This window comes from Cryptomeria japonica, chromosome 8, assembly GCF_030272615.1.
Source record: "Cryptomeria japonica chromosome 8, Sugi_1.0, whole genome shotgun sequence".
NCBI lineage: Eukaryota > Viridiplantae > Streptophyta > Pinopsida > Cupressales > Cupressaceae > Cryptomeria > Cryptomeria japonica.
Genome location: NC_081412.1, coordinates 607,538,567 through 607,566,377, shown reverse-complemented (window position 1 = coordinate 607,566,377; position 27,811 = coordinate 607,538,567). Strand labels below are relative to the sequence as shown.

General features: G+C 32.6%; 1 protein-coding gene across 1 annotated transcript in view; it reads right to left on the bottom strand.

Annotated features, from left to right (window-relative positions):
- Nucleotides 1-672: 672 nt before the first annotated feature.
- The window catches only part of LOC131857833 (receptor-like protein 33), a 134,163-nt gene continuing 107,024 nt past the window's right edge, over nucleotides 673-27,811 (bottom strand). Inside the window, exons 3-4 of the mRNA XM_059210574.1 lie at nucleotides 1,424-2,530; nucleotides 673-1,319 (exon numbers count right to left, since the gene is read on the bottom strand). Of these exons, the coding sequence (XP_059066557.1) occupies nucleotides 673-1,319; nucleotides 1,424-2,530 (1,754 nt within the window). The remainder of the gene's footprint in view (nucleotides 1,320-1,423; nucleotides 2,531-27,811) is intronic.

Genomic DNA, 27,811 nt, shown 5'->3' with positions numbered 1-27,811 from the left:
AAGGGGAGGTCCATGAAGATTGGGATATCCTAAAAAGGAAGAAGCCTCAAATGTTGAAAATTGCTTGCCTTGTGATATTAATCTAGAAAGATTCAATACTTCAAGGAAAGTGAGATTTAAGAGTCGGGGAGGAATCTTTCTTGATAGCTTGTGTTTTGAAAGATCCAAAGACTCCAACTCCCAAAGACTTTGGGATTGAGCCACTCAAATTATTTTTTGAAATGTTTAGAGAAATTAAACCCTTTTAAGAGTCCAAGTTCCGAAGGAATATTACCTGATAAATTATTACAAGAAAGATCCATGAATTTGTCTGCACTGATTATCTTTGTGTACGAAGTTGACCTCCCTTTTATCCAAACTGTTACTTCATCCTCAACTTCTAATCCATAAAGTGAGTACTTAAAGAGATATAGTCCATTTGAATAAGAAAGGATCTGTTGTACATCATGACTTTGAGATTGATTGACCATAGCAGATAGCTCGCTTAGATTTTGAGGGATGCTTCCTGATAAATGGTTATCAGATAAACCTAGAACTTGAATATTTTGTAATCTCGTCACCTGGGATGGAATTCTATCTTTAAACTTATTAGAAGCTAAGCTGAGAATTTAGAATCTTTCATCTTTTCAATCCAAATAGGAATGCTACCTTCAAATTTGTTATTTCCCAAATCTAATAATTGAAGCCAGTACAATTTACAATGGACGAAGGAATAATACCTTCCAACCTGTTGCCATTGAGATTTAGTGCTCTAAGAGTCTGCAGATTTCCCAACTCCTCTGGAATCTCCCTTTGCAAAGAATTTTGAGCCAATTTTAAAACTGATAATTGAGAACAACTCCCAATGCTTGTAGGAATCATACCTGTCAGCTTGCTCTTTGATAAATCCAAATTCACCAAATAATTTGAATCGATAAATGTAAAATTTGGAATTTCTCCAGTGAGATTATTCCTTGACAATAATAGAAAAGTTGATGTGCCAATTCTTGCAGGAATAGACCCATTAAACTCATTATCTGACTGATCTAATAAATATGTAACAAAATCAAGAGCAGGAAGGGAGCCATATAATTTATTGCCATGTAAATTCACCCCCCAAAAATTATGGGATATCTGCTGAGGTAGAAAACCTTCCAGTTGGTTGTTTGAAAGATTTAGCAGAAGAAGATTAGGCAAATCCCACAGCGACAAAGGAAGATTTCCCACAATGTTGTTATTTGAAAGATTTAGCTCCTTCAATAGATATTGCTGGGAAAAAATGCAGGTAACTCGCCTTCTATATTGCAATATCTCAATCCAAGGAACTCCAGGTGGGAAAACTGAGGAGCCCAGCTTGTAGAGATGTTAATGACAAACTGATTTTCAGATAGGTACAACTCTTGAAGTTGAGTTAGACTCTCAAGTAAATGAAGTGAAATGTTGCCTCTTAATCCTCTGGAAGGAAGTGACAATGCTTTTAAACCGACCAGCTTATAGATGCAATCTGGAATTGTTCCTAACAGTTGGTTATGGCCTAGACGGAGTTCACTTAATGTCGGAAGCTGACACAGAGACGGGGGAATCTGACCAGTTAGCTGGTTATAAGTTAGGTCTAGAGTTGCAAGGGAAAAAAGGTTGTCATAAGAAGATGGTACACCGCCTTGCAAACTATTATGGGATAAATCCAAGGTCTCAAGCTTTGAAAAATTTGCAATGGAGGGAGGGATCGCTCCTGTTAAATTGCAGCTACCAAGGGAAAGCACAACAAGGGAGGAAGAGTTGTTTAGAATGAAAGAAAGGCTTCCTTTCAAGTGAAGATTAAATGTAAGCACAAGATTTCTCAGTTCTGAGTGGGGCATGAAATTGGAAAGGATGTAGCCATTTAGATCACACTGTTGGAGATCAAGTGAAACCAATGAGGATACGTTCTCAAACCAAGAGGGTAGTTCAAACGGGAAAGAATTCAAGCTTAAATCTAGATGAGATAAATGGGTGAGGTTTGAGAGATCTGGAATATTACCAGAGAGCCCACAGTCAGACAGGTGAATCTGGGTAAGATTGGGAAGACCGGTAAGGGCTTCACCCCAGTGCTGAGATACCATTGTCAGGTTCACTTCACTCATATCCAAGAATTCCAAGCTTATTAGCTTGCTTACCCATGCATCTAACATACTAATAGTCAAGCAGTCATTACCTGAAATATCCAAATGCTGCAAGCTTGACATATTTCCCAGCTCCAGAGGGACTTCGCCCCCAAATCCAGCATTAGACAAGCTAAGAAATGTAACACTCGGCAAGTTTGACAACTGGAGAGGAATGGAAACACCCTCAAAGTCATTCCCACTCAAATCCAAGTGTTGTAGATGCTGCAGATTAAACAGCAATGGACAAAGTTCCCCACTCAACTGATGGTTGTACCAATAATCATAATGAGCTTCATCATAATAGCCTTGATTGCTTAAATCAAGGCGAATGACATGGGATGTATGGTAATCGCAGGCAACACCCTCCCACTCGCAACAGTTCAATCCCCGCCAAGAGGATAACCGACCTGAAGAAAGAATTCCTTTTATAAAGCATGACCAACAACAATGCGTCAACTTAATTTGCTGCAGACTCACTTCTTCTTTTCGTGGGAAGTGCCTTAATTCAATAGGCCCATGATGAAATGACCATAGAAAAGGAGTGAAATTTCTATTTAGTCTTTAGGGTGTATCATAAGGATTGTATAATCATTTTCAAAAAGAAGAAGAACAACGACGAACTTATTTCTTTTCTACCACTAACTATTTGAAACAATTTTTCCTTCATTGAAAAGAGGTGTGCGCGTTCTGTAATTCTTCAACAAATAATTAAATAACCACCTTAGAGGTGGTGGTGTATTTGTTATAATTGCTTTTCAAGCTTGTATTTGACTTTTATTGGAAATGCAAAGCAAAATAAGAGATTCATTGCACAATGCCACTAAAATCAATAACATGTTGCTTAATTTAATAATATTGTAACAATGCTAATTTCTGCATGTGAAAGAAATTAGATTTCTAGGATTTTTAAAAAAAAGGACGTGTCAAATTAGAGTTAAAGTTTCATATGCAATAATTTTTAATCGTTAAATTAAAATAAATTTTTATATAATTATAATAACTAAATAAAATTAATATATAATATGTAATATATTTAATAATAATTAATATATAAATATATATTATAAATAATTACTAGCAATTGCATCTTGGTGTGTAATGGGCATGCCAAAGAGGTGTGGAAGGTCAAATGGGGAAAATTAAGTCTATTGTTTGCATAAATTTGTGTAGTGCATGAGGTCAATTTCTAGGCCATGACATTGTTTGTGCAACAAAGGTCTCAATGGAGAAATGATAGCTTAAAATCAACTATGTAGACACAAGGATTTAAACATAATTGAACAAAAATCTTTCAATTAAGAAGATAACCCAATTTCATTACCAAAAGGCTCATATTATGTTTGCAATAGGGTGAGCATGAGAGAGAGGTTGAGATAGGGCTAGAAAGAGGGATATATAGAGGGGGAAAGAGTGTGACAGAGATAGGTAAAGAGGTAGAGATAGAGAGGAATATAGAGATAGTGATAGAGTTGAAGATAGAGATGGACAATGGAGAGAGAGAAATGGAGAGGAGGGAGATATGGAGAGATAAAGAGAGAGAGGAGACAAGAATGTAGAGAGATGGTAGAAAAAAGTAAACAATTGGATAGAGAGATAGGTAGAGATTGAAAGATAAAGATAAAAAAAATACATACATACATGTACATAAATACACACATGTACATACAAATACATACACAAACATACACATACATACACATACATACATACATACATACATACATACATACATACATACATACATACATACATACACATACATACCTACCTACATACATACATACACATAAAATAATTACATGTACACCTTAGGCATACACATACACACACATAAAAATACATACACATACATACATAGGTCTACATACATACATACACACACATACATGTACATACACATACATAAATACATACACATACATACATACATACATACATACACATAAAATAATTATATACACCTTAGGACACACATACACCTTAGGACATGCTATCAGGGGTTGTGTGTGGTCCAGAGAGGTCACACGTGTGTTCTAACACATGTGTGACCCCTCAGGACCACACATGACCCCTGATAGCATGTCCTAAGGTGTATGTATGTATGTGTATGTATACATCCTAAGGTGTATATAATTATTTTATGTGACCCTTAGGACCGCATAAGGCCCCTTACGACACATGTGCACCCCTAAGGACCTAATAGGACCACATAAGACCAAATGGTGTTGCAAGGGGTCTTATGTGGTCCTAAGGGGTCACACATGTGTTCTAACACATGGGTGACCCCTTAGGACCACATAAGGCCCCTTACAACACATGTGCACCCCTTAGGACCTATTAGGACCACATAAGACCAAATGGTGTCGCAAGGGGTAGATTATGTCGTCCTAAGGGGTCACACATGTTCTAACACATGGGTGAACCCTTAGGACCACACAAGGCCCCTTACGACACATGTGCACCCCTTAGGACCTAATAGGACCACATAAGACCAAATGGTGTCGAAAGGGGTCTTATGTGGTCCTAAGGGGTCACACACGTGTTCTAACACATGGGTGACCCCTTAGGACCACATAAGGCCCCTTACGACACATGTGCACCCCTTAGGACCTATTAAGACCACATACGACCAGATGGTGTCGATAAATGAATTGATACATGTATACATACATTTAAAGATGATTTAATAGGTGTTTCACACATTGAAGATTCAAGCTACCTATGTAACTATATATACATGCACCATGACCACTTTGCAAAAATCCCCTTAAGACCACTTAAAACACCTTAGGACAACATAATTAAATGAATCCATACAACATAATTAAATGAAACTATACATGTGTAAATATAAATTAAATAAATACATAGATGAATAAAATGAATCCATGCATGTGTACAAATATAAATGAATCCATACATGTGTAAATGACCCCTTAAGACAACATAATGAAATGAATTCATACACATAAATAAACTTAAAAATTAAAATCAATACATACATGTTCAATGCATAGACACAAAATATTTAATTCAAGAATAAAACATGTAAAATCAACATATAAAATGTAAAATAGATGCTTTGACAAAACTAAATTTCCACACTATCTGAATGTAAACACATGTCTAAATATCTAAATATATATGAGTTCATCAAAATAAGACATATATAATATAATTTAATTGTTCAAACATGACAAGTGAACTTAAAGCCCCTGGTATATATATAATTTGGATCCTCCCTACCTTTATAATCTCTAAATTTTTTTCATGATCTTCAATAGGCAACCTCCACTTTTGGTTGCCATGTCCTCTTTTTGGCAATGTCTCAAACTGCAATCTTGTTGCTATTACTAAGTGTCTATAGTGTAGAAATTTTTGGCTAGGCATATAATCAATGAATGTTACACCATTTGTATCTGTCTTTATTTGTTGATAATAGGTGCCTTCAACACAACTGAACTAGTGGGATATTGTTGCCCATCATCATCGTTGACTGACTCCAATAACTTGCTTTTTGGTTGTGTGCATCTCAGTAGATAATAATCTACACCTTCAATATTGTCAGGATCAACAATTACTACAAAAATATCACCTGTGAAAACAGACCGCATGTATATATATTTCAAGCAATATTAGTTCATTATACATTTTAAAATTAATTTCGAATAATATTAAATTAAATAAGAATTTAAAAATTTGCACATGTATGCATATATAATTTACAAAATATGCACGCACGCACCCGTAACAACTGAATCAGAAACATGTTAATAATCAGCTGAATATAGAGGATCATGAATATCAGTTTTGTCACTATCTTCGTAAGGAGGTATTGTGTAAAATTATTTCATTTCCCATTGCAAAACATATCCATCAGCGATATTCTGACAATGAGTATCTGTGTTGTTCACAATGGAATCAACACAAAAGCATGATTTTCTTCTTGCAAGAATAACAAGAGGCTTGATAAATCCTGTAGTCATGACTTGATGAAAACTTCTAATTCCATTAATTGGTTGACAATTATAAGGATTTGATCAATCAATATCTAATAATACAAATTATTTAGTCCATTTCAGTTCATTTCACACATGCATCTACACACACACACACACATATCAATTTTAAAAATAATTCAAGAACACTTGAGTGCAAGAATATATTTATACATGTACCTTTAACTTCCCAAAAAAAACGCTTGTTGTAAGTTGTATCACGACTAGCAAAATAATTTTTGCACCATTCAACAATATCATTAGAATTACGTATGGTGTTACCTATACAGGAGCTCTCACTTTAGAATTTCTTGCTTTATATATATATATATCTAGTTATTAAAGACTCTTTTAAATTAAAATTGTGCACAAATATGAAGAGAATTTGCATGCAAGTTCATGTTGGCAAAGTGCACACTTCATACATGCCCCTGCTCCATCATGTTCTCCTTTTCCATGTCCATTCTCAAAGAAGTTCCACAAAAACTTTATGTTACGTCGAGCATGTTGTAGGGATAACCAATTAAAAGCCTTTGTGGACTTAAATTGGCCTGACATGAATAACATATATACATATATATATGTCTATATATATGTGTGTGTGTGTGTGTATATATATATTTCAACCTCTTATACTTGATCAAATTATATATGAGAAAAAATTCAAATTATCAATTTCTAATATAACACTTACCGACACATCCATCAGACCAAATCTAATGTTGTGTACAATCTATCCCATGATCTTTAATATCTTCAAAAAACATTCCAAAACAATGTGCTACATAGCTCCTATCATGACACATATCATTGTTGATATACAAGTGAACCTCCTTGATGATAATGCGTTCGTTTTTAGTACTCTCTATACCACCCACTTGAAATTTTGCATGTCTATAAAAAACTTGTACAAATATTGCAACTTGATCAGAATGATAATATTGACTTTGAATTTCTGTGTGAGGACTAAATGTATAGTTCTCAGAGAAATCTACAATTGAAAGAATACAACTTGGTGGAAAACAATTCTTTGAGTCATGAAACTGTTTAGCCTGCCATCTTGCACCATGACAATGTTGGATATGTGGATACATCATATTACAAAATCTATCTATAAACCGGATGTAGGGCAATTCATTCTCTTTCGACATATTTTTTTTGGATTTAGTTCCTGACTTAGTTTGGTATGTCTCATATTCAAATCTCTTCCATATAACTAGTGCATGAATATCAATATTATCAGTTTGCAACACAAACTTATTCAAAACTCCACAATAATTGCCTTCACCTTTTATACATTATATATTGAACTCATCTAAATCTTCTAATTTATCACATAAAATAGACTTCATAAATTGTGTTGTACTTGTAGGAATGACTAGATTTGGATTAATTGTTGCCATGAACTTCTTATATGATTGCAAGTGTAGATGGAATTCAACATGATTTCGACAACAACAAGTTTCATGTACCTTATTTATGCGTAAAAAGAAAGGACGCAATCTCTCAAACATCCTTTGACAAATCTTTACATTTGAAAATTCTTGCTTGAATGTTTCAAATAATTCACTTTGTGTTGTATCTAATAAATGTTTTGGATGTGTAATATTTTTACCATCTTCATCTATCATCTGTATAGTGTCCCTTCTATTGGAAAAAACACGAGAGTGGTTGGTCCAATAATCAGTGACCTATCTTTTTACATCTTCAGAAATTTTGTCTTTTCTAGGAACCCTACAGATATTTACCCAATTCTTTTCAATGTTTTCATCCAACATATTTCTCTTCCTAATGTATCTTTGAACAGTTCTTCTAGATACATGCATTAATTGAGAAATTGCATTAACTTAATTTTTACGAGTCAATTTCTTACCAGTAATCATAGTCATCAATGCTCTACGTGCAACACTTAAATCAACACCTCGACTTGTATTGTTAATACAATTCAATGCTTCTTGTAAAATTTCAATTATAATTTCTTTTACTAATGTATTAGGAGAAATTTTATTATTATCAACACCCAACAACTCCAAAAAAGGGTTTATTTCCCTTTTCTTAAATAACTTAGCAAATAATTGTGTTCTTCCAATAATAGACTTATTTTTAAAATAATCATCCCATAATTTATTACAATGCAATTTTAATGTGCTTTCAGGTATCATATCTTCAGATGGAATTTTATTGAAAAGACTATCTTCATCCATTTTCATCAAATTTTCCATACCAGAATTTTTTTTTGAACTTGAGCCTGTACCAATTTTATCTCGTACTTGAGTAGATGTTTCTTGAATATCATCATGTTGATCTTGAACATCAACGGATTGTTGTTGACTACGTTTTGTATGACCTTTCATCTTATCGTCCCTTTTACGATCATACAACCTTGATCTAGTCCTCTTATTCCCAATTGCAAAAAATATTCAGATCTCCAAAATTTGGTACTTTGAACCTAAAAACACAAACATGCAAATATGCAGATCTTCAAAATTTAGTGCTTTGAACTAAAAAGGTTATATATAGTTACTTTTCCTCGGTTCTTAACAAAAAAAATGTAATTAGTGAAATGTATAAATAATTTTGCATTCTTAAACTTTCTACATTGAATAAATCAAACATGTGTAAATTTCATCCATTTAGATCATTTGACTTGAATTCCAATTTTTAAAATTTAGAAAATAAAAAAATAAGGCTCAAGAAATTTAAGAGCATTGATAAAGAGTAAGAAATTAAGTTTAATTCAATTAGATACATTTGACTATTTGCAATGTACATATGAATGTGATTTAATAACATTAATTGCTTGAAATCACTTAGCTAATATACAGAGAATTTGAGTCAAGTATTAGGAAAAAAAATATAATATAATTAAGTACTAAATAGCGTTGAATATATACTCAATTTCATTAAAGTGTTTAAATATATTTTACAAATTCACTAATTAGTTAGATTTTAAGTATGTATTTATAAGAATGAATCTACGCATATAGTAAATAAGTTATATCTAGTTGCTTTTCCTTGTTCTTAACAAACAAAATGTGATTAATGAAACATGTGTAAATTTCATCCATTTAGATCATTTGTCTTAAACTCCAATTTTTTAAATTTAGAAAATGAAAAAATAATGTGATTTTAAGTATGTATTTATAAGAATTAATCTACGCATGTAGTAAATAAGTTATATCTAGTTACTTTTCCTTGTTCTTAACAAACAAAATGTGATTAATGAAACATGTGTAAATTTCATCCATTTAGATCATTTGTCTTAAACTCCAATTTTTTAAATTTAGAAAATGAAAAAATAATGTGATTTTAAGTATGTATTTATAAGAATTAATCTACACATGTAGTAAATAAGTTATATCTAGTTACTTTTCCTTGTTCTTAACAAATAAAATATGATTAATGAAACATGTGTAAATTTCATCCATTTAGATCATTTGTCTTAAATCCCAATTTTTTAAATTTAGAAAATGAAAAAATAACATTCAAGAAATAAGAGCATTGATCTAAAGAGTAAGAAATTAAGTTTATTTGGATTCTACATTCGACTATGCAATGTTCATATGGACATGATTTAATAAAATTAATTTCTTGAAATCTAGTAGCTAATATATAGAGAATTTGAGTCAAGAATTAATTTCAAAAAAATAAAAAATTAAGTACTAAATAGCGTTGAATATACTCAATTTCATTAGTGTTTAATATATATTTTACAAATTCACTATTTAGTTAGATTTTAAATATGTAAATAAGAATGAATTTACGCATATATATGAACACGTATAAATGAATTCATATAGAAATAAAAATGGATTTGCATACATATATAAATAAAAACATATGGAATCCATGTGTATGTTTTTCATTTTTTAACACACAAATGATTAAAATAATTCGCATTTTTGGATGAGAGAAGACATTTGAAAATTATTTTGAGGGCAATAATTTGAAGATATTTGAAGGTTTTTTTAAAAGCATGGGGAACAAGAAGAGAAGGCAAAATAAGACTTCAAGGAATTATTCTCCCGAAATGGAACAAAGATATCGAGAACAAAGAAGACAAAGATATCATGATGCAAGTATGTATTTTTATTTTTATTTCTATTTAATTTTATATGTATTACGTACCAAAAATAGTGTTTATTTGTTAGTATTAATTAGTTCAATATTTTTTATCTAATATTTTTAATGAAAATTAATTTAAAAAATCTTAATTAAATTAATTGGAAATAGTAGGATTAAAAATAATCTCGTTTTAATTGGAAAGCATAATTAATTTGAAATAATATGTGTATTTGCAAATTTCAAATTCCATTAACTTGCTTGTTGTGTAATTGACTTTTTCTCCTATATAATTAAGTCCATTTATAATAGATAAGACCTATTAATTCTTAAAATTAATAAGACCTATTACGTCATAATTTAGGTTCTAACTTATATTGAATATTTAAGACATGTACTTAATTTCATGTGATAGGTCCTTTAATATCACATAATATATCTGCCTTAAGGGGAGTCAAGTATATTAATGTGAAATGCTTTTGCATACATAGTCATATTAATTTTAATAATAAGGCCTATTATGTGATAAATTAGGACTTATTACATTGATTATATGTCTTAAATGTGACATAAATTTAGAACCTATTATGTCATAATTTAGGTTCTATTTATATGACTTCACGTCTGCAAAAATATTTCAGATTATACTCAAGAGTCCCCTTAAGATAGGTATATTATGCAGATCTCATATTAGGGTAGGTATTACATGTGATAAATTAGGAGGTCTATTATGCAATAATAGGTCTTAAATACACATGTGACAAATTATAGTCCACCTATTATGACATAACAAATTAATATGACCGCCTTTATCGTATGCATGCATCAAAATATTTGTACTTTTAATTTTCAAAATTGGAATTTATAATTTATCAAAATTTAATTTTATGTGTTATTAGTGAGAGATTGAGATTTTCAAAATAACTCATCAATATTTCTTTCCACTTTATATGTTTATATTTCTTTGTTATTAACGCAAAATAAAATTTAATCTTAACACTATATGCAAGGAATAACATAAATTAAATGATAATAATAAACTAATTATAATTCTTTATGTAAATCTAGAATTAACATCAGAAAAAAAATTATTAAAATAATTATCATCTTCTTGAAATATTAATTACTGAACAAAATTTAACTCTAACTCTAAACCTACTTGCACACTTAATAAATTTGAGCCCTAATCCTAACCTGAGAACAAATTGAACTTTAAACCTAAACCTAATTTAACTAGAGTTATAACACTAACCCTGAAAGTAATTAAATAATAAACCAAATTGAACCCTAATTTTAACACAAATCTTTAAACCAAATTCACCCCTAATCTTAAACCTAATTGAATAATCTATCAATTTGAACCTTACACCAACTCTTAAATTATGTGTAGAACAGGTTCGAGAAGAAGGGAGTTCTGAAGCAGGAGACGAGGCAAATGAACCTGTTGAAGAACACAATATAGTTGATGAACATAGGGAGGAGATTGTCCAAGTTTAACTAATGGAGGTTGAAGGAGAGGGGTCAGGCTCCTTACCTCCTACAACTGGTATGGATGAGCATATTGTGGATCTAGCTAAATAGGTGAAGAGAAATATTTCTTATAAAAATTTTGATCATTTACTTGAATGTGGATGAGTTGAAACATCTCAGTGAAGAACCTAGACATACTAAAAGGAGGTCAATGAATAAAAGTGCAAAAGAAATAATGTCTCATTTCAACAATCTTGATACTACACTAGAAAAAGCTCAATTGTTATCAATTGTACTTACTCATAAAGACTTAATAGTTCCACTGAAATTGTTGGGTATAGATACAACAAGTCAAAAGAGGAAAACTTCTTAGCTACAAAATCTATTGTTGATAATGTTAAGAAAGGTTTGGTGAACATTGGTAAAAAATCTCGAACAGTAGATAAGACCATTTCAAGAAGAGTGATGTTGACATCTTTAATAAATGAAAGATTGCCTCAAAAAAGACAAATCTCTTCACTGTCATCCAAGTTTGGTTTTAGTAGAAGGACAATATCAAAATATGTTAAAAGGAGAAAGAGTTTGGCTGATACTACCTCAGAAGGGAATTGGTCAATTATGTGTAGAGCTCCTCGTTCTGATAGAATTAAAGATGTTGTTAGGAACTTTGTGACAAGTTTTTGGAATGATAATACTCGTCCTTCATCAAACAGTAGAGATGTTATCAAGCAAAGGATTGATCCTAATCGTTATGATCTCCATGTCAAACATTGGATAGACACAACAAAACATGAATTGTATGTGTTGTTTACTAAAACAAACCCTCATATAAAGATTGGACAAACCATGTTTGAACGGTTAAGGCCATATTATGTGAAGTTAAACAAAGTTTTTGAAACTTGTCATTGTTGTTATCACATTGAATTTGACTTGTACTATCAGGTGTTTCGAAAGATTAGAGAAGATAGTGATGGTTATGAAAATGCTCCTCCTAAACGAACAAGTCAATTCATAACATCCATCTTATGTGATAAATCAGATGATAATGCAACCGGTCAAATAAATTGCATAAGAGGAATTTGTGGAACATGCGGGGACTTGGCTAAATTGCCTTTGAGAGATGAAGATACTGACATGAGGAAGATGGTAAATTGCAAGAGTTACAAGTACAAAAAATTTGAAACAAAATTTGGAAAGGAATCTACAAGGTTAGATTATGTAGAAGAGGAAATACCTATTGGAACATTTATGGAAAATTTTTGTAAGTTGATAAAACCATACATATGCCATGGTTTTTTTCCCAAGTGGCAAGCAGAACAATTTAAAGGATTAAGAGACACTTTCCCACTTGGAACTATTCTATCCATAGTGGACTTCGTAGGGAATTACTCTTTTGCACATCAAAAAGAGATTCAATCAGAGTATTACTTTTCAAAGCAAATCACTATTTTGGTGCATGTGTGTTATCGACATGCACAAATGAATTTGGATGGTGTTGATAGTACATTTGAAAATCATGTCATTAAGAAAGAGTACCACTTCTATATCAGTGATGATAAGGAGCATGACACACTTTTTGTACAACATTGCTTTAAGAAGTTTTTTGAATATTTGAAAGAGAGAGGCATAACAATAGTTAAACATTTTGTTTGGTCTAATGGATGTGTGTCACAATTCAAATCTTTGAGGTCATTTTATGCACCATGTAGATATCATCGAAATGACAAAATACCACATGTTTGGATTTTTTTTGAGAGTGGTCATGGAAAGGGTGAACATGATGGTGTAGGAGCTTGTATCAAATGTGCTCTAAGAAAGCATCAAATAAATTACACAGGAGATCGTATAGAAGATGCACATGATGTTGTTGAATGGTGTAAGAAACACTTTGAGCAACCTAATTATCCTAGTGAATCATCATCGAGAACATACAAACCCATTCCATATAGACTGTTTTGGGAGATAACCGGTACGTGTTCTCTTTTAGTGTTTTATTTATTTATTTTTAATTTTTAAAAAAATGTTCCTAGTTCAAATGTTTCAATTTAACAACTTGATCTACATGTATATGTTCATGTACACATGTACATTTTGCAGATGTGGATAGAAGATCAATGCATGGATGTAAGAGCATGGAGAGGACAAGATCTTTGCATTGTGTCATGAGTACAGATAATCGCCCATGAACATTAAACACAAGGGATTATTCATGTTTTTGTTATGATTGCATTTTGGAAAACTATGTTGATTGCAAGAACCAAGAGCTTGGATATGTTAGTGAATGGAAATTGGTGCCACTAGATGTTTCTGACACATACGAGGATTCAAATGAGGATGAAAAATTTGAAGACATTCCTTTGATTTCTGGTGATTATGATCATATTTTAGGATTGATTAAAAAAGGTACATATGATGCACACACACACACACACACACACACACACACACACACACACACACACACACACACACACACACACACATATTTCCTTAAAAAATGTTGCATACATGTAAATATTTCCTTAAAAATGACATGTTTAGAATTTATTTAACTTGTTTCAAATTGCAGGAGATATTTTTGCAGTCATAGCAGAAGATGGAAATATAGAAGGTATTAGTTATTATTTATTGTGTTGCATAGAAGAGAGAAAGAAGTTATCAAAATCTGAAATGAGTGATGAAATGTCATTTCCCATAGGTTTGAACTGATTTGAATATGTATGTACAAATCGCTTACGTGCAAATTTTTAATTTCTCACGTTTCTTATATACATGTACATGCAGGCTTAGTTGTAGTGCAAGGGACATATTTCAAACAAGTTAAAATTGTTCAACATGGGATTCATTTCATTGAATACCAAATTGACAACAAGGTATATCAGTATAGCCACTTGTTCATTGATGTTGGCCTAATTCTTCAAATAGTTCCACGTTGCGGGAGGTCTCAAAAGTGGAGACTAGATAGTGAAGATCATGACAAAATATTAAGTGTTATTGAAGAGCGATCTGAACCACTTGATGTGGTATGAAATATATATATATTTAGTAAGCCAAAGTACATGTGGTTCAACCCATGAATTGAATTAATACTTGATAAATTCTAGAACTTAACTTGTTTTGAAACTTGGATATATATATATATATATATATATATATATATATATATATATATATATATATATATATATATATATATATATATATATATATGGCTTACATGTCCAAACCATATATTTTTAAAGTTTAAATACATTAAATTTTCAATTATATCAAATTAGGATGTATGAAGTTAATTTGTATGTACGTGTTAAAAATAATATTTACGTGTGCTTGTATGTAAAGTAAATTGGGACATGTGGATTCAAGTTGAAAATGTGTTAAAAGGCAGGCGATGTATGCAGTTGATTAGGATGTATATAGTAGATATCTAATTCTAAATGTATGTATATAGTACTGTATCTAATTCTAAATGCATGTAATTTGTAAGTCACTAGTTAAAATAATTTAATTAAAAATGCATATTTAAATTAGAATGTATGTACATGTGTAAAATTGATATATGGAATTAGGACATGTGTAATTAGGACACGTACATGTTGTGAACTATTTAACTTGTATACATACCTAGAAGCACATACCATGTGAACTATTTAGTACATGGTATTAAGTTTAGTTTGTTCATTTGATATTAATTAACAAGTGTGATTTTTATATTGTCCATTGGAGTGGATATACTCTTTTGTTTGAACACATTCTTTTAAATTAATGCATATCTACTGTATGTACATACATTACATGTAGTAAAATTTAAAATTTAAAAATTAAAAATTAAAAATTATAAACATAATCAATCTTTTTTTAATCTTTTTACATGTACACATGTAAATTCAGTCACATATATATAAATTTGAAAGTTTTAGAGAACATGTGCATTCTTGATCATATATATTTAAAGTGTACATAAGTATTTCTAACATGCACATGCATTCAATCATATATATATTTAATTATCTTCAAATACAAATGATACAATATATTTAATCTAGGATCAAATGCACAAACTATACATGAATATATAAAGTATTTAATCTAACCATAAATGCACATGATATATATCCATCGAACATAAAGTACATATATAATCTAACATGTACATGTGCACATGAAATATATAATCTAACATGTACATGTGCATGAAATATATAATTTGATCAAACACAAATTGTATAAAGTATAATCTAGTCTAAACTTCATACATGCATGAAATATATAATCTGATCAAACATGTAAATGAGGTATAAAGAATAATCTAGTCTAAACTTCATACATGATGCATGAAATATATATAATCTGATCAAACACAAACCACGTATAAAGTATAATCTAGTCTAAATTGCATACATGCATGAAATATATATAATATGATCAAACACAAACAAGGTATAAAGTATAATCTAGTCTAAACTTCATACATGCATGAAATATATATAATCTGATCAAACACAAACCAGGTATAAAGTATAATCTAGTCTAAACTTCATGTACATGCATGAAGATATATAATATGAAAGTCTATAAAAAGATATATGTAAATGAGCTATAAAGTCTGGAGCAAATCAACAGGGATCATGTCGGCCACGAACAAAGCGACCATCTGAGGGAGAGTCCTGGTGAGAGTCTAGATGTCCAATAGATCCCTACAAAAGTAGAATTTATTTAAATGTTAAAAATAATATATCTATCTCTCTAGACACGTGTAAATCAAATCCGAGTAGAGTTAAATTAAATTTAAATATAAATTGTAACGCATGTATACATACATGTACATATATGTACAAAAAACCATAACTAACATGTCCACTAACAACATCGAAAGAATATCTCCTACGCACACGCTCAGAGCTCAAGGTAGGAGTGACATGAGCTAACTATTATATATATGTACACACACACACACACACACATATAGATATGTATATATATATGTATAGATATGTATATATATATATATGTATAGATATGTATATATATGTATATATATATAGTCCGTGATCAATTTAAATGATACAAATTAACTTAGAACTAGATTATTTATTAAACATGATCTATATATAGATTTATTCTACATTGCATGTATACATATCTTCTAAAAATTTAAACGCACATGTACATGTACATACCTGTGTACTAGGAGTAGGTTGTATAGTCTGATCATGTCCTGTGATCATATCAACAACATCACTCATGCCTGCATATCTCTCTCTGGTTGTGTGTATCACTGAGGAGTGCAAGGGTCTAACTAGATGACCGGGCATTGTGGATGAAGTGTCTGACTATAGTAGCATGTCCATAAACCTAGTATGGCTCAAACCTCGCAGTTGCTCCTCAAATGAGTCCAAGCCCTCATCTATGATATGGACCTGATCAGCTCATATCTCCTCCTCAAATGAATCCAAGCCCTCATCTGTGATATGGACCTGATCAGCTCGTATCTCCTCCTCTACAGCAACAGAGTGATCTGCAGGTGGGTCAGTGCCTGGAGCATGTATAGAGTGATGAGAATGTTGTGACTGCCTCGGGGTATGCATTGATGCAGCGGTAGCCTTCCCATCTCTTAGAATCTCCTCTCTAACATCAGCCAATGGTAGCCCAAGTCGAGATGAAATAAAATGGTAGGAATGTATTAGGTCCTCGGCTAAATACTGTGACATTTGTACATGCCTACTACCTCCGACTATAGATGCTACCTCATTTGGGGAGGGGATGCCAACAGTAATATACTGATCATTTGAATCTGAAGCCCCCCCTGTGACTAGAAGATGCATGATCTATGGATGATCACAAACATGGTCGGCTCATCATATATCTGCCCAACCTGTTAGATGATATGGTGGCTGCTGCTAATGCAATCTATCCAATCCTATCAATTGCTTCTCTCTGAGAAGTAATCACGACGTGATCCACTATGGGGGCCAAGGCTAGGACTACTGCAGGAAATCTCTGGCCAACAAGGTCCCTATGTCTAGGTGGAGCTCTATCACGCCTACGATATGCATCTCTATCAGCAATCCTGCCCCTCCCCTGTCCATAATATGCTAGAATATCAAGGTAGCTTGGTTTCATCTGACAATGAACCTCAGCAAATACCTGTTGTGCAAAGTATAATGGTATCTAGTTGTTATTAGGATAACGACCATGGGTAGCTAAGAAGCGTGGGTAAATCAATGATGCAACCTGTGGGTCTATACATCTCATGACTTGATATCCTCTCACCTTACTCTTCTTTTGATACTGTGGAAAGAATCTCTCCTTGATGGTCTCCTTCAAGACCACCCTCACCACATCAACAAAAGAATTAGGACCCCTCACCTCACTCCTCAACTGTCTATAAATATCCTATATAACCTCAGGTGAGAATGAGGTGTGAGAAACTAAGCGGTCCCTCAATGTCTGCAAACTATCAAAAATGGATGTGCATGTACTCTTGTACACGCCTTCAGTATGGGGGTCATCTAATATGACCCTCAACCTATGCAGCTTACGATCAATGTACTAGAAAATAGTAGCAATATCGGGCAAGGGAGGATCCTGGTGTGGAGGATCAACATCATCAATGTGTGGCTCCTGATCAGGAGCCTGTGCAGGTGGATCCTGATCAGGAGCCTATGCAGGTGGATCCTGATCAGGAGCCTGCAAAGGTATATCCTAGGATGCCATCTATCTAGGTACATGTCATGAAGTTAAAATAAATACATAAGCACACACACACATGAAGTGCATTCAATTTAAAACATTAAAAATTAAAATCAGTTAAATTGCAAAGAGAGAGAGATCATTTTCATGATATATATATATATAATTATCAAAAATTTAAATCTTCAAGAATACATAAAAAATTCAAATATTTCAGAGAGAGAGAGATAACATATATATATATATATATATATATATAATTATCAAAAATTTAAATCTTCAAGAATACATCCAAAATTCAAATATTTTAGAGAGAGAGAGATAACATATATTTCAGAGAGATAGAGAGATAACATATATTTAAATCTTTGAAATACATAAAAAATTCAAGAACATGATATATATATAAAGTTTATAAGGACCAATATAAAAAAAAAATAGACCTATATTTTATTGTAACGTATAAATAATTGTAGATCTACAAAATGGAATGCAACTTCTCTAAATTTTTTGACAAATTGTTTGTTATTGAGCTCCATATCTCAAAAAAATAGAGGTCATTGTATTTTTGTAATGGGCATATGGTTATAAAGTTATTAAATCTGTAATATGTGATCTTAAGGGGAATGTCATATGTACACTAGGATGTTATAAGGGGTCATATGTGGTCCAAAGGGGCCGCGAATGTGTTTACACATGCGTGACCCCTTAGGACTCTATGTGATGGACTAAGGGGTATGTAAGGGGTCATGCATGTGTTATAACACATGTGTGACCCCTTAGGACCACATATGATCCCTTAGGACACTACGTGATCCTAAGGGGAATGTCATATGTACACTAGGATGTTATAAGGGGTCATATGTGGTCCTAAGGGGTCATGCATGTGTTAATGCATGTGTGACCCCTTAGGACCACATACGACCCCTTAGGACTCTATGTGATGGACTAAGGGGTATGTCGTTCACACTAGGATTTTATAAGGGTTCATATGCGGTTCTAAGGGGTCACGCATGTGTTATAACACATGCATGACCCCTTAGGACCACATATGACCCCTTAGGACACTATGTGATCCTAAGAGGAATGTCATATGTACACTAGGATGTTATAAGGGGTCATATGTGGTCCAAAGGGGTCACGCATGTGTTAACACATGCGTGACCCCTTAGGACCACATATGACCTCTTAGGACTCTATGTGATCGACTAAGGGGTATGTCATTCACACTAGGATTTTATAAGGGGTCATATGTGGTTCTAAGGGGTCACACATGTGTTATAACACATGTGTGACCCCTTAGGACCACATATGACCCCTTAGGACACTATGTGATCCTAAGGAGAATGTCATATGTACACTAGGATGTTATAAGGGGTCATATGTGGTCCTAAGGGGTCATGCATGTGTGACCCCTTAGGACCACATATGACCCCTTAGGACACTATGTGATGGACTAAGGGGTCATATGCGGTTCTAACCTGGGGTCACGCATGTGTATTAGAACACATGTGTGACCCCTTAGGACCACATATATGTGATCCTAAGGGGAATGTCGTATGTTCACTAGGATGTTATAAGGGGTCATATGTGGTCCTAAGGGGTCACGCATGTGTTAACGCATGTGTGACCCCTTAGGACCACATACGACCCCTTAGGACACTATGTGATGGACTAAGGAGGCATATGCGGTTCTAAGGGGTCATGCATGTGTGTTAGAACACATGCGTGACCCCTTAGGACCACATATATGTGATCTTAAGGGGAATGTCGTATGTTCACTAGGATGTTATAAAGGGGTCATATGTGGTCCTAAGGGGTCACACATGTGTGACCCCTTAGGACCACATATGACCCCTTAGGACACTATGTGATGGACTAAGGGGTATGTCGTTCACACTAGGATTTTATAAGGTGTCATATGTAGTTCTAAGGGGTCATGCATGTGTTAGAACATATGTGTGACCCCTAGGACTACATATGACCCCTTAGGACACTATGTGATCCTAAAGGGAAGGTTGTATGTACACTAGAATGTTATAAGGGGTCATATGTGGTCCTAAGGGGTCACACATGTGTGTGACCCCTTAGGACCACATATGACCTCTTAGGACACTATGTAATGGACTAAGGGGTATGTCATACACACTAGGCTTTTATAAGAGGTCACATGCAGTCCTAAGGGTCATGCATGTGTTAACACATGCGTGACCCATTAGGACCATGCGTGACCCCTTAGGGTCCACTATGCGATCCTCTATGGTCCTAAGGGAATGTATAGTGTCATTAGGGGCATATGTGGTCTTAAGGGGTCATGTTGTGTGTGTAATAGGATGTGAAAATGGGTCACATTATAGAGGATTTATTTTGTCTAATTTGTTTAAATTTGTTATCTAAATTTTCTAATGTTTTTTAAAATTAAAATTTATTAATTTTTCTAACGTTTAATTTATTATATTTAGGTTTGTGACATTTTTCTAATTTTCTTTTTTTGCTAATGTTTTTCTAAGTTCTAATTTACTACCTTAGTTTTCTATGTTTTTCATAACAATTTTTTAAAATGTTGAAAAAAAAATACATATATACAGTTATGTAATTTTAAAAACAAATTGACAAATTTCAATCAAAACAATAAATTATCAAACATTTTTCTAAAATGCTGAAAAACAATAAATACACAATTATTTAATTAAAAAAATAAATTAACAAATAAATTATTTATTAATTTTTGAATAAATTTAATTAAAAAAAGACATTATTAAACAAAAAAAAAGGGTTATTTTGTGCACCTGAAATAATGTAGGTCGAAAACTGAAATGTGAGACATGCTAGCTACTACAGATAGAGCACGGTGACGTGATGCTGACGACTAGTTCGATCTAACCCCCACTGGACAGAAATAAACAACTTCAACAATGACAGTTTAACTATCGTAATCGGTATTTATAAAAGTTTAAAAAAACCTAATTCAAATTGGGTTCGAGCGAAGGGGGGGTTCGCTCGAACCCCTTAAAAATTAATATTTTAAGGGGTTCGAGCGAACCCACGTCCGATGGCGGGTTTGCTCGAACCCTAAGGGGGGGCTCGCTCGAACCACCCTACTTCGTTCGAACCCCCCCAAAAATAATTTCCCCACTTTCGCCAATTTCCTTTGTTGGCGAAAGTGGGAACCATTAATGTGGGATTACCCACACATAAATAAAATATTCAAGATAAGATATACATGATTGAATCCACAATTAACGTTTATTATAAAAAAAAAAAATTGTATTAAGTATCAGAGAATTATATAGTTCACAAAGCTCATTTTTGCTCATTCGAGCATCCACGTTACAATTTTTTTACAAATACCAGCTCCTTTCGAGCAAACTTATTACAAATACTAGCTCCTTACGAGCACCAAACTAGAAACAACAATTGGAAGACCAAGGGTCACAACTTAGAAATCCACTTTAAACAATGTGACAAATACAACCAATGGAAGACCAAGAGTCACAATTTAGAATTCCACAAAGATGTCCCTCATGGGAGTTGAACTTGGGTCTCCACATTGAGAACTCAATGCTTTAACCAACTAAGCTCAACCCCTTGGACTATTAAAAAAATTTAAAAAATAAAGTGTAATATAATATACTTGAAAATAAATTATTGCACCAACAATTAAAGATTAATAAAATAAAATTTAATTAATCTAAATGATATAAATAAATTTCAAAAAACTTTCATATATTTGTATATTTGAACATAATTGAAAAAATAATTTAAGATAACATAATTGAAAATAAATGATTGAAGCACAATTAACGAATAATAAAATAAAGTTTAAAATTTAATCTAAAAAATATTTAATTTCCAAAAAACATCTAATATTGTAAATTAAGCATGATTGAAAAAAAATTTAAAATAACATACTTGGAAAGGGTAGACGTCTTCGAAAAAAAATCAAAATCTTCGCCCCTTTATAAAATTAGAAATATTCGCCCTTTTATAATCTTCCTGCTCACTCCAAAATGCCACTTTATTTGAGAAAAAAAAAATGATTTTATGCAAAAATCACTCTAATTATTTTCGCACTTGATTGTTTTGAATTTTTTAATGGGAAAAAAAAAATTTATATGTGGTTCAAGCGACCGGTCGCGTCGACCCTCACAGTTCCAGCTGGAACACTTCTAGCCAAAACATTTCCTGCTGGAACTGTCTATGTGGAATGCCAAGTGGTAGCCACATCAACAAAAATGATGATTTTATGAAACTTGTCACTTCTGCAGCAAAATTCAATAGGTAAATTAAAATTATTAAAAAAACTAAATACCCTTTTGTAGAGATCGAAGTCTCAATTCTACTCATATAATTTTTATAGTATTTTGATTACATTTAATATATAAAAAATTAAAAAATTCTACAACTAGGTATTCTTTTGTTCGATAATAGGCTGGTTTGAAAAACAAAAAAAAATATCGAATTACTTCAAAAAAAATTGAAAAAAATATGGTTCACTAGAAGAGATAGTCTTCTCCAAAAGGGTATTTTTAGTTTTTTTATTATCATAAATTGAATAAGCAAATTGTGGTGGGAGACAAAAACTGTCAAATTCTGGTGTATTTGACTTCCAAATGCTATAACAAAGAAAATATACATCAATTTTTTTATTTTTTTTCATGCAATGTATATATATGTCATCTATAACGGATATCAAAATCGGAAAAAAATAACTTGATTTACATTTTCTTTTGTGGTGGGTACTAAATGCCCTGATTTTTCAGTGTTTTTCAGCAATAAAAAAATGGAGCTTATAGCTTAAAAAAACATAAAAATTGTAGACACATAAATCTGTCCACTTAATTAAATGAATATTTAGTATTTATTTGATTATTTAAACCAGCAATCAACAATTAATTCATCTTGAACCTCTTCTCCTATTAATTAAATAAATTATTCAATCTATTTAAATTAATTCATTAAATCATACTCAAACAATTAATTAAATGAATAAAGAATATTTGTTTAATTAAAACCCCTTTCCCCATTTAAATAAATATTTATTTAAATCTCTAAACCCCTCCCACTTGCATTCTCCTACAAATGCAAGTTGCACAATTTTAGTTGAAATATATGAATTTTATTTTAAATAATATCTTATTTTCTCTCACCCACTTGCTCACTAACCCCCTTCTAGACTCTTCTAATCCCCTTCTAGAGTCTTCTAACCCCTTCTAATTAGCCTAATCCCACTCCCTAATTATTGTCACATTCCTAAGCAAAGAGAAGTTACTTCTCAAAGCCTACAAAGTCTTTGAAATGCATTAAAAGTTTTTTATCCTTCAACAAGTTAACCCCTAAAGTCTTCCAAACCCTTTATGACTCTTACATAACCATTTATGGCTCTTATATAACCATTTATGGCTCTTACATAACCATTAATGGTTAGCTCAACTTACCCACATGGTTAGAGGCTTTCCCTCTAACTCAACCCTCATTTAACTCATGGGTCTCTTCAGGCATTCATTTCTTTGACCATGGTTATCCCCATTAACTCTTGTACAAGAGTTTATCCATTGGATAAAAGCAATTACCTTTGGATAAAAGCTTTATTCACTAACTCAAGCCTAACCAAATCCTCCTAGTGTAACCTTCATGTCATCTCGAGCATTTAATGCTTCTTCCCTCTCCTCTTAAGCCATCTCATGTTGACATTTGTCATCATGGGATTGGGTTGAAAGCCATCACATGGATCACAAACCCATCAATCCTAGCCCTTGTTAATATTACTCAATCTTGACCATCCATTGTCCTGTTTCCCCTATAAATAGAACTCTTATTCTTCATTTTCAAGATCAGAAGTCTTTGTGCATCAAACTTATAGTCATTTTAAAGAGAGCATTTAGAAGCATCTGCATTGTTATTATACTAAGATTTACATAGACTAATTAGGTGCTTTCTCATAGTAACTCATTTACACTTGCATAAGCATTTGTTTTCATTTTCACAACCATCTTGAATCTTCATATGGCATCCATGGATAGTGTTAAAAGCTGAGAGCTACACTCATGTGGGACTTGGAGAGGAGAGGAACAAGGGAGGAGCATCTATGAGCATTTTGGGGAGCATCTTGTGGGGTATTCTTTCCCTTTTTCATTTATGTATGCTTCTTATTGTGTTCTTTATATCTCTCTTGATAAGCATGTTAAGTTTTTTAAGTTCATTTGTGTTTTATTTTGGTTGTAACTAATCTACTAACATTTGAACTTATCTTTTGTGCCTTGTGCCTCCTTTTGATGTTCATAAAAAATTATTGACAAAATTTTTTCAAAAAATAGAAGACTTAAACTTCAACAAATTTTACACATTTCATCAGTTTACATCATCTTCAAATTCAAAATGCAAATGACACTTTTATGGCGATGAAGTTGAACAATTATTGTTGTGTTAACCTTTTCCTTTGCAAAAGTGTGACACAAGTTATACTTTTACCCACAATAATAAAAAGGGAGAGAGAGTTAGAGATAAAGAGATAGACAGGGGGATAGGGAGAGAACGAGGGAGGGAGAGATGGGGAGAAATAGAGAGGAGGGTAAAATAGAGAGAGGGAAGGCTCAGAGAGAGAGAGGGGGGACTAATATAAACATATAGAGAGGAACAAGGATCCACATCTAGAGAAAGTAATTATCTACCATACCTATTGTCCCAACATTTTCTTATCTTGAAAAATCTTTCAATTTATTACCAAACAAAATTTTCATATAATAAAAGAGTAGGCAATATCCTGGTCACCATGGAGGAAAGGAGTCTTCACTAGAGGTTTGTTGAGACTATTCCAAAAATCAATTAGAGAATTAGCATGAATGAAAGCATGCTTCTAGGCTCCCCACCAAAATTGCCAATTTTTCTCGTAAAAGCACATTGAAGGAAAATATGTGAAATCCTCTCCTCATTATTGTTACACAAAACATAGACAAAAGGCCCCTAAAACTCTCTTTTTCAAAGATTCTCCCAAGTAAGATATCTATTCTGCACAACTAGCCACAAGAAAAAATTACACTTGGACCAAGCAAACCTATTCTATACATGTTTCCACAAAAAGAATAGTCACTTTCCAAAAGGTCACTCTATCCAACTCCATGCAACCTAAAGCCACCAAAAACTTACCCTTTGGATCTGGATCATAGGACAGAACATCCTTCCCCTTTATGGAATTTGATGGGGTCATTGTAATACTCATCATTTAATTTATCAATCCAGGGCGGTGTCCATGGTTGTATGCAATAGAGAATTGAGAATACTCATTTGATAGTCTATTCTAAATTGTAGGAAAGGAAAGATAATCTAAGGCACACTTGCAGGAATTGAAAAGGCAAAACTTGCATGAAAGTAAAAATTTAATCTATCTCACACCTGTTGGAAAGGAAAGAGGCTAATCTAATTCACACTTTCTGGAAATGAAATGCTTTCTTGAATTCAAATTAAATTTAGAAACCTAAAAATATATTGCTGGAAATGAAACTACAAACTATCATATTTCCTTAGGATAAAACAAGCCTTTCTAATCCCCCCTTTTCTTGATTGATTACAATATATTTATAGAATTCTCATTCCATATCTACCCAACCAATCTACTAAGAATGTGGATCCAAGATCCACTTTTGAAGGGGACGTTTACGAAACATTGACAAAATTGAACTTGTTGTCCTTCATCCCACCATCTTTGCCTCAGTCATCTTCAATCAATTATTTATCTCTCCCTATTGTTAATCGTACCAAATAATCAAAAGGGTTTTTATTCCTTCAAGTCTAGTTTCTAGATCATTTTGAATTTTTTAATTTCATTGAGAAATGAGGGAGATATGGTCGTTTTACTGATACTACATTTTTCATAATTTTTGGGTGGCTGATTTCTAGGAATTCTTCAAGGTCTCAACGTGAATGAATGAATTACTCATCAATTCACTTGAGAAAATAATATTTTATCATCATTAAAACATGCTACAATTGTGCAATCACATTTGAGTTCTTTGGTAACTTGAGTTATCTTTCCTAGAGAAAGATAACACATTGTAGTGTGCAACTACAACTTGTAGGAAACAAATACTTTGCTCATTAATTTAGGAATGACTGATGCTCCATGATTTTGCATGAATTTTGGAGTGTGTTTTTATTCTTCAAGAATCTTCTCTATCTTCTCTTAATTTCTTCAATTCCTTCTACAATATCTAGAGTTGTATGGAGCTAATGTCTAGAGCTCTCTGCTACAAGTGTTTTTGAAGCTTCTTCTTGTCATGAGTTATTCAATAACTCATTCAACCACATTGCAACATATTTCACACTCATAGAGACATATTAGAAGTAATTTGGATCACATTTGTTTATCTAAAATAAACCAAATATCTACTTTATATTCTACCTTGATCAAGCTAAAGAACTTTCAATCATAACCCAAATCCACTTTTACAACAATACACTAAGAAGAAATAGATGATTTTAATGGGCTAAATATGAGACAATTTATGGTCTCATCAGAATTATACATTCTTTACCCCCACCCCCCCAAAAAAAAAATATGAGAAAGAAACTCACAAGCCTCCACAAATACTTGAGGCCATTCATGCAGTTCTTTTCATCTAGCCACTTTCCCCTACCCCGCCTTCAAGGTAGCTTAAAAGTTTTCAACTTTACTCCCACCTACTTCTAGAAAGCTATCACATAAAGATTTAACTATAGAAATTACAAAATAATGGGTAGGTATGAATCCCGAGAGTCATGCCAGAACATAGCTTCGACACCTTTATTACATATCAAGAATAGCCCTTTCTTGATTAACTGCACTCCCCTCCTTAATTTGTTCTAGATCATTAAGTCTTTTCTTACCATATTATATTGTGGAATATCCCTTCTATCTACTCCCTCATATATTTTGTATTAAGGATTCTAGCCAAACGCTGGTTTTGATTGATGCACCATCACAAAAACTCTTAGTAGCGAAGATGAGGCCAATCATGCGTAGTTGATGCAAACTAGGAGTGCCATCTTGTTTTGGCCTACAAACATAATCCAACTGAAGTAAAATTCACTTTGAAGAAATAAAATTACCTATCCACACAAAAATTTGGAAGAGGGCATCAAATTCCTTAATTAAACTTGTTGGATCATTTGCACAAATCATCTATAAATAGGAAGAGTGTGCACCACCTACTTCAAGAGTGTTACTCTCCTAGCAATTGGCAATCATCTATGAGTCCAGTGATTGACCTTCCTATGAAGCTTATCTAAAATGTCCTACCAAAACCAACTAGGCAAAAGACTATTTGAAAGAGGAGCTCAAAGATAAACAAAAGGAAGGGAACCAAATTGAATCTTCAAATTTCTAGCAATCCTGGCCTAAATGAGAAAATGGGTAATAAAGAAGAAGATAAAAGAACTATCTTCATTAATATTTTATCCTGAAGCTACCAATAAATATCTAGATTCTTC